The sequence below is a fragment of the Orbicella faveolata genome, unplaced genomic scaffold (genome assembly GCF_042242905.1).
Source record: "Orbicella faveolata isolate gen_17 unplaced genomic scaffold, um_ofav_v1 contig_34, whole genome shotgun sequence".
Lineage (NCBI taxonomy): Eukaryota > Metazoa > Cnidaria > Anthozoa > Scleractinia > Merulinidae > Orbicella > Orbicella faveolata.
This window is the reverse complement of record NW_028301563.1, coordinates 7,777,911-7,792,297: the sequence shown is the minus strand read 5'-3', so window position 1 is coordinate 7,792,297 and position 14,387 is coordinate 7,777,911. Positions and strand designations below refer to the sequence as shown.

At 38.4% G+C, this 14,387-nt stretch overlaps 3 protein-coding genes across 3 annotated transcripts in view; all 3 read right to left on the bottom strand.

The window, feature by feature from the left end:
* The window catches only part of LOC149104529 (uromodulin-like), a 32,776-nt gene extending 31,978 nt beyond the window's left edge, over positions 1-798 (bottom strand). Inside the window, exon 1 of the mRNA XM_089271240.1 lies at positions 714-798. Within this exon, the coding sequence (XP_089127366.1) occupies positions 714-798 (85 nt within the window). The remainder of the gene's footprint in view (positions 1-713) is intronic.
* LOC149104515 (pancreatic secretory granule membrane major glycoprotein GP2-like) overlaps positions 1-14,387 on the bottom strand; it is a 290,181-nt gene that overhangs the window by 85,574 nt on the left and 190,220 nt on the right. The window lies entirely within an intron of this gene.
* Positions 1,780-14,323, bottom strand: LOC149104528 (uncharacterized). The gene is made up of 4 exons (XM_089271000.1): positions 14,189-14,323; positions 3,970-4,220; positions 2,467-2,587; positions 1,780-2,132 (listed from the first exon to the last, which is right to left on the bottom strand). Exons 1-4 carry the CDS (start codon positions 14,256-14,258, stop codon positions 1,993-1,995), a joined length of 582 nt encoding a protein of 193 aa, XP_089127126.1. The 5' UTR covers positions 14,259-14,323; the 3' UTR covers positions 1,780-1,992.

The window sequence follows — 14,387 nt, the reverse complement described above, 5'->3', positions numbered from 1 at the left end:
AAAGAAGAAAATCCGTTAAAAAAAATCATGCGCAGCTTGCACTCTCCCCTTCCAAAACGCAAGAACGACAGAGAACAAACAAAAAAATCTAGCTGTAAAGAAGATATCTTGACCGAAAATTGTTAACCTCGTGCCCCTCAACCCCCATGATTTCTACAACATGGAACAATCTGTGTACAGATACTAGTACTTGTAAGGCCCAACATTGAGGCATCACCCCATAATATAAGATTGTCTTTAATAAACCTTTTTCGCTTGGGCGGTTTGTTTTCCCATTACAGACCACGTGATATTCTCTGGAGAACTGTTCTTTTATCCATCTAAAAATTAGTTATTCACCAACACGGGGCAATTTGAAATTTCGAAAGGAAGAATTCTCAAGAGTATCATCACATGGTCTAATAGGGAGAGGTCTAATGCTAAGCAAATTCCTTCTCTAGTTCCATTTGCTTGTTTTTTGGGTACCCGGGCCTGTTAGTAATCGCAAAGAAAAAAAGACCAATGAAAGTAAACTTATAGAGCTGTCACTCAATGTCTAGGTTTTACAGTAAGGTCATTTGTAACTGGATTAGTCAGCGCTGCAGTAACGGGCGGGACAATACCCTGGGTGAACCACTTGTAGATGTAGTAGGAGCTGCAGTTCTTTACTTGAATTGGGAAGAATATTTCACAACAGGCAAACTTATTAATACAGACGTTTGTTGAGACTGTACCCTCAGCCACCGTAGGATGACCACCACTCAACCAGATAGGATAAGCTGCATCACAACGGTCCATCGGTGGACATGTGGTCGCCATTTTTGTGCCTGCAGCTCCTTGGAAGCGATGCCAGTCATTGAGTGTTTTGTCACATTTGCCGTCACCTTGTTTTTCGTAGTTATATCGTCTTTTTGCATCTGTCAGATTTTGGTAATGATGCCAGTGACATACATCAACTAAAGGAGATACACAAGTGTGTAAATAAATATCTGATAAACACAGAAGACATTTGAACAAGTACGAAAAAAGTAAATCAATGGAATACGTAATTAAGAATTGATTCATGCTTTAGCGTGCATCATAGAGTTGCTCGATGCGCGGTCGAGAGAAACTCTAGCGTCTTTAATGCTCTCCGACTTTTCGTTTGGCGTATGAAATACATAAAAGAACTAAATTTCCATTGGTGTAAATCACGTGAAATAGGAAGAGGTGTACTAATAGAACATTGCCCTATTCTCGCTATTGGACTGGAACTGCAACCATTAAAAAGTTGCGTTGGAAAATAATCATAATGGTAATATCTACAGAATGAGTGTCAGCAGCGCCATTCCCCCTTACAATGTTGGAAAATGGTATAATGCAAACTTGTATTGGACTAAAGTGTTATGTCAACATTACACAGAGGTAGGGAGGGGCAAAATTGGAAAAGAATGACGATTTCTAACGCTTGTGACCATGGTTGTAGCTTGGAATGGAGGCTCTGTGGGGGAATATCATCAAAAGGAGATTAAAGTCATTTGCACTTGAAAATACTCCCCGCATTAGCCGCAGTCGCAAGCTACAATCATGGACAAAAGTCTTGGGACAAATTTGCACTTTTGGCGCTTTTGCTCACACGCCAGAGGCGAATACAACTTCACCTGCCTAACCTCGCCCCCCACCTCCCATACAATGTTGAAAACTAGTACCTGCAATTTCACCTGATTTTCAACACTGTCTTGGGTGGGGAGGAGGGAAAGCGATGCGTTTTTAAAGGATATAGCAGCGTTTTTTTTTCTTTTTTTTTTTCTTTTTTTTGAATTTCAATTCTAAAACACAGATAATTCGTCACATTACATAAGTGTCCCAAGGACTTTTGTCCACGATTGTAATTCCAGTCCAACACCGAGAATACGAAAATGGCCAATTGAGGTGTGTCCTACACATAATGGGGGATGGAGCGGATAGCAACTCCTTACGGACAGGTTGTAACTAATTTTAAGCAACGTAAGGATACTCAAGTTATGAACCAAATTACATTGCACCTTCACAGATTGCACCGTTCTTTACGAATCCATCTTTGCACTGGCAATAGTACGATCCATGAGTATTTCTGCACACAGACTTATCAACGGCAGTACATGGGTTGTTCTGTGCATCACACTCATCGATATCTGGGAGATAGAGTGTGATATAATTGTTATATTTAAGCCAACGGTCAAATGTGTGATTTTTTCCCTCGGTTTTCTAACCCAACGGTTTTTGAAACCGACTTTGTGTGTTAAGCATTGTGAGTCATGGTCTGCTATTTTTTCCTCACTCGTACCCCGACCGTAGTGCAAGGAAGGAGTGGGTAGACAGAAGCACCCTCTGGGTTTTCGTTGTAGTAAGACATGAAAAGTCATTTTTAGCATAATAATATCTCTTGGCTTGCTTAAAAGTTCCTACAAGATAAAATGTTTTTTTTTTTTTTCTCTTGTTACGACTCAAGATATCTTTTATACCTACCGTCTTCGCAGTTTTCGCCCTCAAAACCAGGACTGCACACACATCGATATTTCTTACTTGTAAAACCGGACAGACAAGTTGCGTTGTTTTGGCACTTCTCCTGGGGCTTTCCACAATGATTCTCAATCAAAGTAACAAAAATTAGTTAGCTTATTTCGCGATTGCAGGAAAACAAATTTCACAAGTACATTTAATTTCACAGCTTTCCCATTGTTTTAATCTCCCAGTTCCTTATCCGAGGACCCCGTTTCCCCAGAAGTAGCCTACAAATGGAAATTTTATGACTGTACTGAAGAGATTTTTGTGAATTTACAAGCTGAAGATAACGGTGAATCGGAGGAAGAATGCTAATTAGTTGAAAGCAAGACCACATAGAGACTGAATATTTTCAAGGAAAAATAATCAACCGATTACCAATGAACCCGTGACTAAACATCATTTAAAACTAGCCAAGGATTATTTCTTACATAGTCTGGTATTAAAGTTCCCATATGTAATTTTTTCGCGCTCTCAGTTTTTTCGCGAGTATTAATTTTCGTGATTTTTCCCGAATTTTACGACTCGCAGAAAACGCTCGCGAAATTAACTACGGTAATAAATTTACGAAGTCGAGCAATTGCCTCATCAAGTGTTATTTGACCTTTGTTGACGTGCTTTTGCGAAATTTAATGTATTTTTCTTAACATCAAATCCTGAAGTCGCGAAATAAAACCTCGCGAAATTAAGAACGCGCAAGGTTAAGTACGAATGAGATATCTTCGAATAACACAATACAGCTCTTCTTTAGTTTTAAAACTGAAATTCTGTTACCCGACAAGAGGCGGAAGAAAAAGGAGGTATTATTAAACAAAACCCGAGTGCGATCCAAGCCATTAAATTTCCGATAAAATACTGGGATATTGTGGGCGTATCGCCTAATTCCAATGCAACCAAAATTTACATAAAACCTATAACGACAACGATTCTTTAGCCTAAAGAGTATTTTGTTGCAGTACAGTATCTTATATCGATCGCAATATTCTAAAATTGATTGGCAGTTAGCTCGAGAGACTTTGTTCAGAAAGCTTCCGGTGTTTATATTTCCTGCATGACTAGGACGATCCTACTCGTGTTTGAAACAAAAGAAGTCGCCTTATAAATTTTTGCTCATCAACCCACTGCAATAATCAGTAAGAAAAAGGTTAAAAATCAGTTGGCCAAACTGTGTCAAGAGCCATGGGATTATTCGTTATATATTTATATACCGGTTGGATATGTATAGGTCAGTATTATCCTGCAATTGTCTTCTCTCATTGATTTTCTTCGTTTAAACAACAGACTATCGCCTCCCCCGCCCCCTCCTCGAAGCCCTTCCTCCCGGCAAAGATGACTTGCGTTCTCTTCTGAGGCCCCGCTTCTTGTTTCTGGCTTCACCCTGCTCGAGTGAGTGAGGGCTTCCGGTGGTAATATACAGTCTAACAAAGTAATTGAGGGCGCAAAGTTAAAAATTTCATAGTTGCTTACTTCGGCGCCCCGATAGTGGTAAAGCTGGTCGTCCTTCAGATCCCCGTCATGAGTGGAGTTATTCAGCTCACATTCATGTGTTCCGTCAGGATCTTTGTTCCTAATATTAAGACTGACACAGTTTGCATCCAGGTAGCAACGGTATTCACACTCGTCCAAGTCATTGACAATCATAGTTTTTATCCAGTGGTTCACTAAACATTTCTCAGCATAGAAATAGTAGGCTGGAAAGTACAGCTCACGTCCTCCATCTGAAAAAAATATAAACATGTTTATCTGAAGAGCTTATAATAAGTAGACGAAAATTTAAAACAGGCTTTTAAAGTCTGAAACAAAAATCAATAGGCAAACATTTTAAAAAGAACAGACTTATTGAGGAATGAGTGATGAGGGGTTATTTACATAGTATCTTTTATAAACATGCAGTATATCTTTATTTCGATTTACTCTGATCTCCACGCACAAGATTAATTTTTCGCCAGACCTTTGCCTAAACAAATCGGTGAAACTATAATTTCTAAATGGTTCGTTATTGTTGTGATACCAAATGTGAAATAACTTTCTGAAAGGGGAGTTAAAAGTGTAGTCGTAATTTTCTCTCCCGCTTGCTAAGTCTTGTAAGGATCCGAGATAACTGCATGATGTATTTCGGAGTTTACCTTTCAGTGTCATCGCTTTCTATGAAGAATTTATGACAAAATCTGATGGTAAATCAAGAAATTTCAGTTTCTAGTGGACCAGAATAATTTTAGGTGCTTTTCAGTCCCTTTTACATTTTCTTAAAGCCAAAGATAGTATTAAATAGTTGCCTTGAGTAACACTGAGAACATTTTATTTGTAAAAACTAGAGAAAATAAATTTCAAAGTTCAAAGAAATAGTACAAACGCAGGTAAAATTTTATCATAAGCTTCATTTCACCAGTACTTTCAAGTGTTTTTTCGATATGTGCTGTTGTTAGAAATCATTTATTTTTCAGAAGAATTTTAAATTAGTCAAACGGAAGTTTGCAACACGATGTAAATAATCTCAATACAAAGTCTATGTCCACATGTTACTCGTACCTCAGGTGAATTCCTGGGGTACGACGCTGATGGTTAAATCGTTTACTTAGTGTTTGAATGAAATTGCAAAAGACTGGACACCTCGAAGCGTAATTTAGTGAGAATTAGCGAAGAACGTAAAAAGGTCTAAAACTTAAAATCGATTTTTAAAGTGCGAGTTTTCGGCCGGTTTGTTTTTTAATCTTTCCCTTGCCGATATCAAACAGAAATTCTCCTCTGTAAGCATCGCATATTTCTCAGTTACTGTCTTGTGAGAATTTGGTGGTATATCAATATAATATCCACGTTGTTTTTGCCACCTGTCTATTCGGACAGCCTATGAATATTCTAACAATAGAGAGTGCTGATCAAGCTTTTCAAATTTAGTTTAAAAAATTAGTAGTCGTGGAACCCGAAATTGCGCTCTACTGCAGAAGAAGGAACCGTCCCCTTGAAATATTAGCTTTTGTGGACTGATACGTCAGATCAAGTCTCATGGAAAATTTCCTTGCTACAAGACCGAAGTTAGATTGCCTTAAATTTGCAAATGGCTAATTAATACAAGACACGACGTCTACGTTGGATTTACATCATCATCGGTTTCAATCTTTGGCAAGTTTTTACAAAATAATTCCCATTTAATTCCATAACAATTTTACTATTGCGTTTAGACCCCGGCAAACTTCTCTTCAGAATTTGCGCTTAAACAACTTCTGCTAAGAGTATTTTTATTTCAAATTAGCGGTGGGTAATGATGAGAATCACGACAATTTTAGTCGTTACACTGTGGGTGTAAAATAGGATAAAATTCAGTATTCCTATCCAGTTTTTTTTATGCATTTTTCTGATACTTTCACGAGTGTTTCTGTAAATTGGTCCCGAACCACAGAAACAATTTGGAACATTATCATTATCTGGGCCAAGTCTTTTTTATTAAAGCCTTCGTAAAATCAACAAAAAATGCTTTACGTAAGATATCTAGTTTCAAGTTTCCTTGGACGCTTATCACTCCTTAAATTAAGCACTTTAAGACTCTTTCGGTTTCGCACTTTAACACTCCTTAACTTACGCAATTTCAGACTCCTTCAATTGCGTTCTTTAACACTCCTTAAATTCCGCACTTTAAGACTCCTTAAATAGCACACTTCAAGACTCCTTAAATTTCGCACTGTAAAATTCCTTAAATAGCCAGGGAACAAGCGTTTTCTTGAATTCACCGCAACTCATTGTCCCAGAAAATATAAGAAAATTCCTGCGAACACAGGAAGACACGATATTTTCCAAAAGTTCATCGAACGGTGAACATCGGAAAACAAGCGTTTTCTTGAGTTCACGCGCGTTTGCCATCAGGGAAAATGCGAGAAAAGCACAAGAAAACTTCTGAAAACGCAGGAACACACAATTTCCGTGCGTTTACCGAACGGTGAACGCTGGAAAACATGCGTTTTCTTGAATTCCCTTGAATTCGCCGTCTCGGAAAATACAAGAAAACAGGAGAAAAATTCTGTGAACGCGGGAATGCACTATGCTTTCCGTACGTTAACCGAGCAGTGAGTTCTGGTAAACAGTGTGTTTTCCGAAATTTCACGGCATTTGCCGTTCCGGAAAACAAGGGAAAACGCCGGTTTCCAATTGTTAACCACGGATGAACGTGAAGTTTTACACCGGGAAAACATCTGTTAACACAGGCAAACAAGACATTCGCCAAGTGTTAACAGACCGGTAAATTCCAGAAAACAGGCGTTTTCCGGCGTTCACCGTAATGGTAAACTACCGGATAATGGAACGAATACTCAAATTCCCCGACAGCAAAACAACTGGAAAATCTTGGATTTTCCGATTGGTGAATACCAGTAAATGTAAGCAAATGCCACGTTTTGCGTAAATTCACCGCGCGTTTTCTAAAAGGTAAACGCCACTTTTTTTGCCGTGACACTTCGAGACTCCTAAACTTGCGTACTTCGAGACTCCTGAAATTGCACATTTTAAAACTCCTCGAATTGCGCACTTTAAGAGTGCCTGCCTGTAAAAATCAGACAAATTCTTAATTTCGCGGCAAGGGTCGAAAATTCGATTTCGCTCATATTCTTATGGTAGATAGGCTAGGGCATGACAAAAACTACTGGATAGGTTTTTTTGGCAAAACATCCTTTTATTTCAAAGAAATATGCAAATTACCAGATTCCGTTAAAATCGTCATTTGACGCACCATTTTATTAAGCAAGTTTGAGAGCCTCGCATGCAAAACCACATTATTCTTCCGTCTTTAAAACACTTAAATATTTTTGTGTAATGTTTAAATGTGTACTGGGTTGATTTTAGGGAATGTCGCGGTGTGTCCTTGGGTGCAAAATAATTAAATTCCGAAGACATGTATTTTATTCACGTAAAAGTACTTCGTGAATATAACTGATTTTCACCATGTGCGAAACCTTTAAATGTATTAAGCTTCTGGTGGTTGAATTGCAGAAGGATGATCTACAGATTCCTGTAAAAATTTCTTTGGGCAAATGATTGTGAGCGACGCGAGAGCTTTTCAAAATACGTTAAAAATGCAAATATTTGACCATCCGTCGTCAAATTTCAATTTCCGGGTTGGACGTAAATTTTAGCATGCGCCACATGACTTGACCTATGTTAAGTAGAAATAGACACAGAGCTGATAATTTCGAAATGTTCTAACCTCATTTGCTGTAAAAGGCAGGTCCAAAGCCGACTTGACGTGTTTCTCTCACCATTCGTCGCACATAAGGCAGAAGTTTGCTTTTGTTTACATAACGTCCGATGTACATCGCCAACTGTCAACTTATTTAATGGTCGAATACCATGAATCTGTGACCCTCTTTCGACACATATGATCACCACTGCATCTGAGTCAAAAACGGCTAAGTCATTTGCAGATAGTTGCTTGCTTTGCAGTGAGCCAAAATATTACGTTTGATCATCATGGTTTGATGGCTTGAATCCTTGGTTGCAGCGGTCCCTTGTTCGTCACGCAATGCTGTCATCCCATTTTAGGGGGTAGGGGTAGGACAATTTCTATCCTAATACGTAAGGCTCCGTAAGGTTTGGAACCACTGGGAGCACACAATCGCGTTAAGTGCGAAGAGATTACATTAAGAAATGAAAAGAATGAATAGTTTACCATTACCCCTGTTGTTATCTTTTACTCGACCACCGTTACCTATGTGCCCTAGGTATGAGTTTAGCGTTACAGTATTACGCAGGTCTTTTCGCACTGTGCAATTATTTTTGGTTTACATGTAATACAATGGGCTACCCTCGGGGAAATGTGTGGTGACCGCCTAATGGGGCTAGCCGCTTAAATAGAGGTTGGTGTACCTTGAATATTTAATTTTTCACTGTCGGGCTATAAATTTCTTGGTGAACATGGAGTCAATTCAAGACAATCATGATAGGCGTGTGTTTGAATTATAACTCGTCATGCACCTTCAATTTCAGACTCTTTTCTGCCATCGCCCTTTCCAAAACAAAGTTTTTAAATTTTGGGTGGCCGCTTAATAGGGGTAAAGACATTAATGAAACGCTTATCGGAACGACCAAATGGTGGCCGCGGAGGTAACCGGTCAATAGGTGTTTTGTTTACAATATTTTACTGACAATAATTTTGGACTGTATTGACAACAGTCCTCTATTTTCTGTTACAAACATACCAATGCCTCGCCACTAAGCAAACAAAATACGACAAAATGGCATGGCCAGGGCTATGTACTCACGTAATTACTGATTAAATTTAGTCCGTTTTTTCACACGAATTAGACACGTTGTGATTTCCTATTTTTATTTCAGCTAGTTCTTGCTTCATTGATCTATAATTTGTTTATGGTGATTTTTTTTTTTAATTCTAGTGAGTACAGGCACTAGCTTTATCAGCTGTTGTCTGAAACAAACGTGATTTGGACCGAGTTCACGTACACTATGGAATATGATTATATAAATATACACACATATTATTATTATATATACGAACAAACAGATGAACTATGATTAAATTGTTTCACTTACCCTGAGAGTGCTCTATACAAAATAGATCCAAATGTGCAGCATACGCCGTGACAGCATTGCGTGACGAACAAATAACGGTTGTACGATTGTGCTGCGCCGACACGCTTATCAGCAATGGTCAGCAATCGATCAAACGTGATATTCTGGCGCACTGCAAAGTAAGCAACTATCTAGAAACGACTCAGCTGTTTTTGACTTAGATGCAGTGATGTTCATATGCGCAGAAAGATGGTCACAGATTCATGGTATTCGACCATTAGGTAAGTTGACAGTTGGCGATGTACATCGGACGTTATGTAAACAAAAGCAAACTTCTGCTTTATGTACGACGAATGGTGAGAGAAACACATCAAATCGGCTTTGGACCTGCCTTTTACAGCACATGAGGTTAGAACATCTCGAAATTATCAGCTCTGTGTCTATTTCAACTTAACATAGGTCAAGTCATGTGATGCATGCTAAAATGTACGTCCAACCCGGAAATTGAAATTTGACGACGGATGGTCAAATATTTGCATTTTTAACGTATTTTGAAAAGCTCTCGCGTCGCTCACAATCATTTGCCCAAAGAAATTTTTACAGGAATCTGTAGGCCATCTTTCTGCGATTCAACCACCAGAAGCATAATCCATTTGAAGGTTTCGCACATGGTGAAAATTAATTATATTCACGAAGTACTTTTACGTGAATAAAATACATATCTTCGAAGTTTAATTATTTTCCACCCAAAAAAACAACGCAACATTCCCTAAAATCAACCCAGTACACATTTAGACATTGCACAAAAATATTTGAGTGTTTTAAAGACGGAAGAATAATGTGGTTTTGCATGCGAGGGTCTCAAACTTGTTTAATAAAATGGTGCGTCAAATGACGATTTTAACGGAATTTGGTAATTTGCATATTTCTTTGAAAGAAAAGGATATTTTGCCAAAAAAAAATCCTGTAGTTTTTGTCATGCCCTAGCCTATCTCCCATGAAAATATGAGCGAAATCGAATTTTCGACCCTTGCCGAGTTATTTTCCATTTTTATGGACAGGGACTCTTAAGACTCCTTAAATTGCGCGTTTCAGCCTCCTTAAATTGTGCACTTTAAGACTCCTGACATTGCGCTCTTTAAGAGCCAGTGCCCATAACTATGGACCAAACAACGGCACAAGTCGAAAAATCGATTTTGCTCATTTTTTGCCCATAGATTGGCCATAGCTAGTAAACAAACGGACCATAGTTAGTTTCTTCTAATGCAGCTTTTTTGGGGAGAAATTTGCGAAAAACTATTTTGCCTCGATTGAGGTCAAAATCTACTTCCTGTTATGCTAAATTTTCTGAAAATTTGGTTGCTTTGCGCGTCGCACAGCAGCTACTTAAGAATCTTTCAATGGTCTTTACATTCAGCTCAGGTCTTCATGGTATGACTGAGCGAAAAATAAAATTGATCGAGGTTTCGTTTGAGCCCGAAACGAGATCGAACAGAAACGCAAAATATTACGATGTGTTGCATACGAATTATAGCACTAAAATATCGCCATATTTTTCTATGGGCTATAACTTTAAATGTCATAAAAATACTTTCTACGGGTTAACTATACACCCACCTGTTTGAAAATCAAAAAATATCTCTGGGCAAATGGTTTTAAGTCGCCCGCCTTGGCCTGTGCTTCTCACAAATTTTTCCCTGAACCGCCGTGAGAATATAAACAATTGCGTGACGCGGGCGTCCACCGTGAATACATAATTCGTTTCCAACAAACCGCAGATGGCTATCTTAGAACATTTGGGTGAAAAAAGAAAAACATAATGGACCTCTTTTAACTTTAATATTTGAAAGTCATCGCTTCGGAAATTTCGTTAATTAAAAACGCCAATTAAAAGCAATTTACTTGGAGTTCGGGTGTTACTGCTATGTCGTTTTAAGCTGTCGTTCTTTCTTTGATCATTTTAATTACAAGAGCGAGTTCTAGAAAGAAAATCGTTCTAAGTTCATTTGTTAAGCGTGATGACAAGTTGATATTGTTGGTTTCTAGCCTTACGTGATCTGAAGGAACGCTACAGTGATTAAATTTGTATTTGTTGATTTCGACGGATCGATTTTCCGTTAAACCTTTTTATTTGTACCATCACATTTAGTGCCTTTTCTCCGGCTAAAAAGTCAGAAAAAGTAAAGTAAACAAATCATAAAAGTTTAAATCATAAATAAGAGGTATCGACAGTGCGAGTGTCTCGGTAAGCTGTTAATTTGAACAATTACTGTGCTGGACGGATTGCTTTCCATGTTACGCACGTACTATACATATAGTTCATTGTGCGCGAATGTTTCTGTTTCAAACAACTGAAATGCTCAATGTTTTTTTTCTTTTTTTCTTCAGTCTTAAAACTTAAGGTTAGAGTTAGGCTAAACCCTAAACTGTTTTGGCGGCCAACCTATTTTTGGCTAATTGCTTAATCAAATTATACATATATTTCATTGAAATTCGCTCTTCCGTGACCGACTTCCGCTGACAAAACAAGATGGATGTTCGCTGTTCATTTAAGACTGCAATTCTGGTCAAAAGCGTTGGGACAGTTACGGCAGATGACTTCACAGGCAGCCTCTCTTAAGACCAAAACCGCGCAAGCCCGCCTACCGCTCTCCCCCTGTCAATGTTGATAAAAATCTTGAAGAAAAAAAATCCTTGACAATAGCTTCAGAATAGCCACGTTTCAAGAATTGTTCGCCTCCTAGAACAGTATTCTCGAACTAAAGAGACGAGAAGATAGATATTCACGTCTTATTCCAATAATAGCAATTTTTCAGCAATCGCGTTTGGTTCCAACACAACTGTCTAACCACTTTCTATTGTCCCTTTTTCCTTTTTTCCCACATACGATCTAGTCTTCAGAATAGCTTCATTTTCATGCAACATTGCTAGGGGGGAGGGGGGTCAATTGTGCTTGCTTCTATTCATCTTTTGTTCTAAAACGTTAAGGACCTAGTTGAAATCGAGGGTTTTAGCGCGCAAAAGGGGGAGGTGTCCCAACAACTTATGGCCAGGATTGTAGGTTTACACTAGAGGAAATTGTTCCGGATTCGTGATGAATTCTGAACGTTTTAGTGCCGGATTGATTTTGCCGTTTACACAAAAGTGGACGAATCCGAAATAAAAACTCACCGGTTTGGTCGTTTCTCCGGAGATTTTGAATTCGGAATTTAAAGTGGGAACTTTGAATCCGAAAACTTTTGAATCTGGAGAGTTTTGTCGTGTAAACGATTTTCTCTCGAATCCGGATATTTTTCCGCCTGTGATCTTTTGAGTTTGCGGTGGAACGAAAATGGCAGATTACATGATCCAGTCGTAGTCGAGTCGTAGGCACATTGATGGCTATTTGATGGCGGTCGCTGGGTGATCACCTCGTGCTGTTTCAGGTGTAGGTAATCACTTTTACAATGGCTAATGCCATACTCCTCAGAAACCAAATTTATACTTTACTGCGCAGATGGCGACGATGGCACGATCGAAAACCTCGACGGTTCTAGATATTAAGAAAAACGGGAATAAATCCCTGGAGGGACCTGACATGATGGACAACAGTACCATGGTCAGCGAGTTGAAAGAAAACTTCAGACTGTCTCAACCTACCCCTAGCCTTATTTTCGGAGGCATTTTGTTTCTCGTTGTCGAGGCAACAAACTGCTTGTTAACCATTCCATCATGAATGTTCCCGGAGTTATCGTCGTGTGTAAACGGTTAAGAATCCGAATATCCTTTCACTGTAAACCCCTACTAATCCGAATACTCTAAAATTGATGAATCCGGGAACTTTTACGAATCCAAAAAAACTCCTTTAGTGTAAACTTAGTCCTGGATCGACCACTGTAATGTTTATTTGTCTACCAGTGTTATGATCCGCAAATTTCAGTTAATTGATCAAACAACCAAAGTAGAAAAGATGGATTTTTTCCCAGTATGATCGAAACTTAAACGCAGTTTCTTCCTGGGCTAATTCAATTCAAGAAATTTCGGGTTTTCTAGAGTTTGAGCATATTGTGGAGGTACAAATTTTCTACACAGCTAGAAGAGCGGAGATGCCATCACGCAGTTAGTAGTTTATAGAAATTATGGTATTTCCACTTGACTTTATTTGTCAGTAAATGATTCAATCGCCATAAACCATAGAGGATTGGTTAAGTGTATCTCTAAAACTGCCACTATATTGTAAGTTATCAGTGATTCAATAAAATAAATGTGTTAAAATCATTTCCCGGAGTACTGTAGAAACGTTCTTTATCAGGGATGTCGTATATGCATGTATCACAAAGTAAAATCAAGTTTAAAACACAAGATAAGAAAATTGAAGTAATTTGAATTTGGTAAACATGGCTGATGCACGTATCTTATAGTGATATGGTATTCAAATGACACACGTATCTCATACGAGATATTGTTTATTAGACTTAAAAAGATCGAGTGACTGTCCAAGGATTTACAGTAAGCACCTCTAGTTAACTGTTAGACACACTTTTCAACGAAGAGGAAAATACTCAGCTTAACCTTTAATCAAGTAAACATGGTTTCTTCAAACTGTTGTCATTTGCCTTTTTTATATGTATTAGAGGTAAGGCTAGTTTGAGATTTGTCTCACTTCCTCGTTTTACATGACAATGCGGCACTTTTTTGAATGACCTGGTTATGAAGACAAACGGGTGTAGAATTCTATCACATCGCTTCTAAATCTACGGCTAATCAGAGATCATAAGCGAATGTCTTGGTTCCCGATTCAACCAGTGGACTACAGACTAACCCTCGATCACGAAGAGAAGTAGATAGGCTTGCTTACATATCACTTAATTTTCAAAAATTGGAGGACTATTGTGACAATATCAGTTTATGCTTCGCTTGATTTCCTTTATTCTCGTCATACGTCCGCGCTTGCCAGGATAAATGCAGTACAGAGAGATACGGCACTGACTCAGCGTAAGACAGAATGGAAACAATGTGATGCTTATTCGAACATATTAGTCTAAGTATAATTTCCGACTAAAGATTCGTTTCCCAAATTATCAAGAATCCTTTAACAGCCATCTTTAACCAAACTGGGGAACGCTGACTTAGAAATTAAGATAGCATCTATAAAATACAAAGCAGGTAAAGAGGAAATTTTTTTTAAACTCACCCTGCGCCCGAGTTGGACAAGGGATTACTAAAATCCATGACACGAGAACGAAAAGCAGAGAGAAACTCATTCTTAACTTGCGGCGGATGTCTCCACTTAATAAGACTCAGATACAAGTCAATACAGTATTGAGTAATCACCAGTGATGTCTTGTCGAATTAAGCTCCAGTAAAAGCTAACAACGACTAATGAAAGATGG

What these genes read in the sequence shown, in the direction of transcription:
- LOC149104528 (XM_089271000.1), bottom strand. Translation starts at nt 14,258, where the DNA reads ATGAGTTTCTCTCTGCTTTTCGTTCTCGTGTCATGGATTTTAGTAATC. An exon ending in TTGTCCAACTCGGGCGCAGG is followed by an intron (nt 4,221 to 14,188) that starts GTGAGTTTAAAA and finishes TATTTTTTTCAG; the next exon opens with ATGGAGGACGTGAGCTGTAC. An exon ending in ACCACTATCGGGGCGCCGAA is followed by an intron (nt 2,588 to 3,969) that starts GTAAGCAACTAT and finishes ACTTTGATTGAG; the next exon opens with AATCATTGTGGAAAGCCCCA.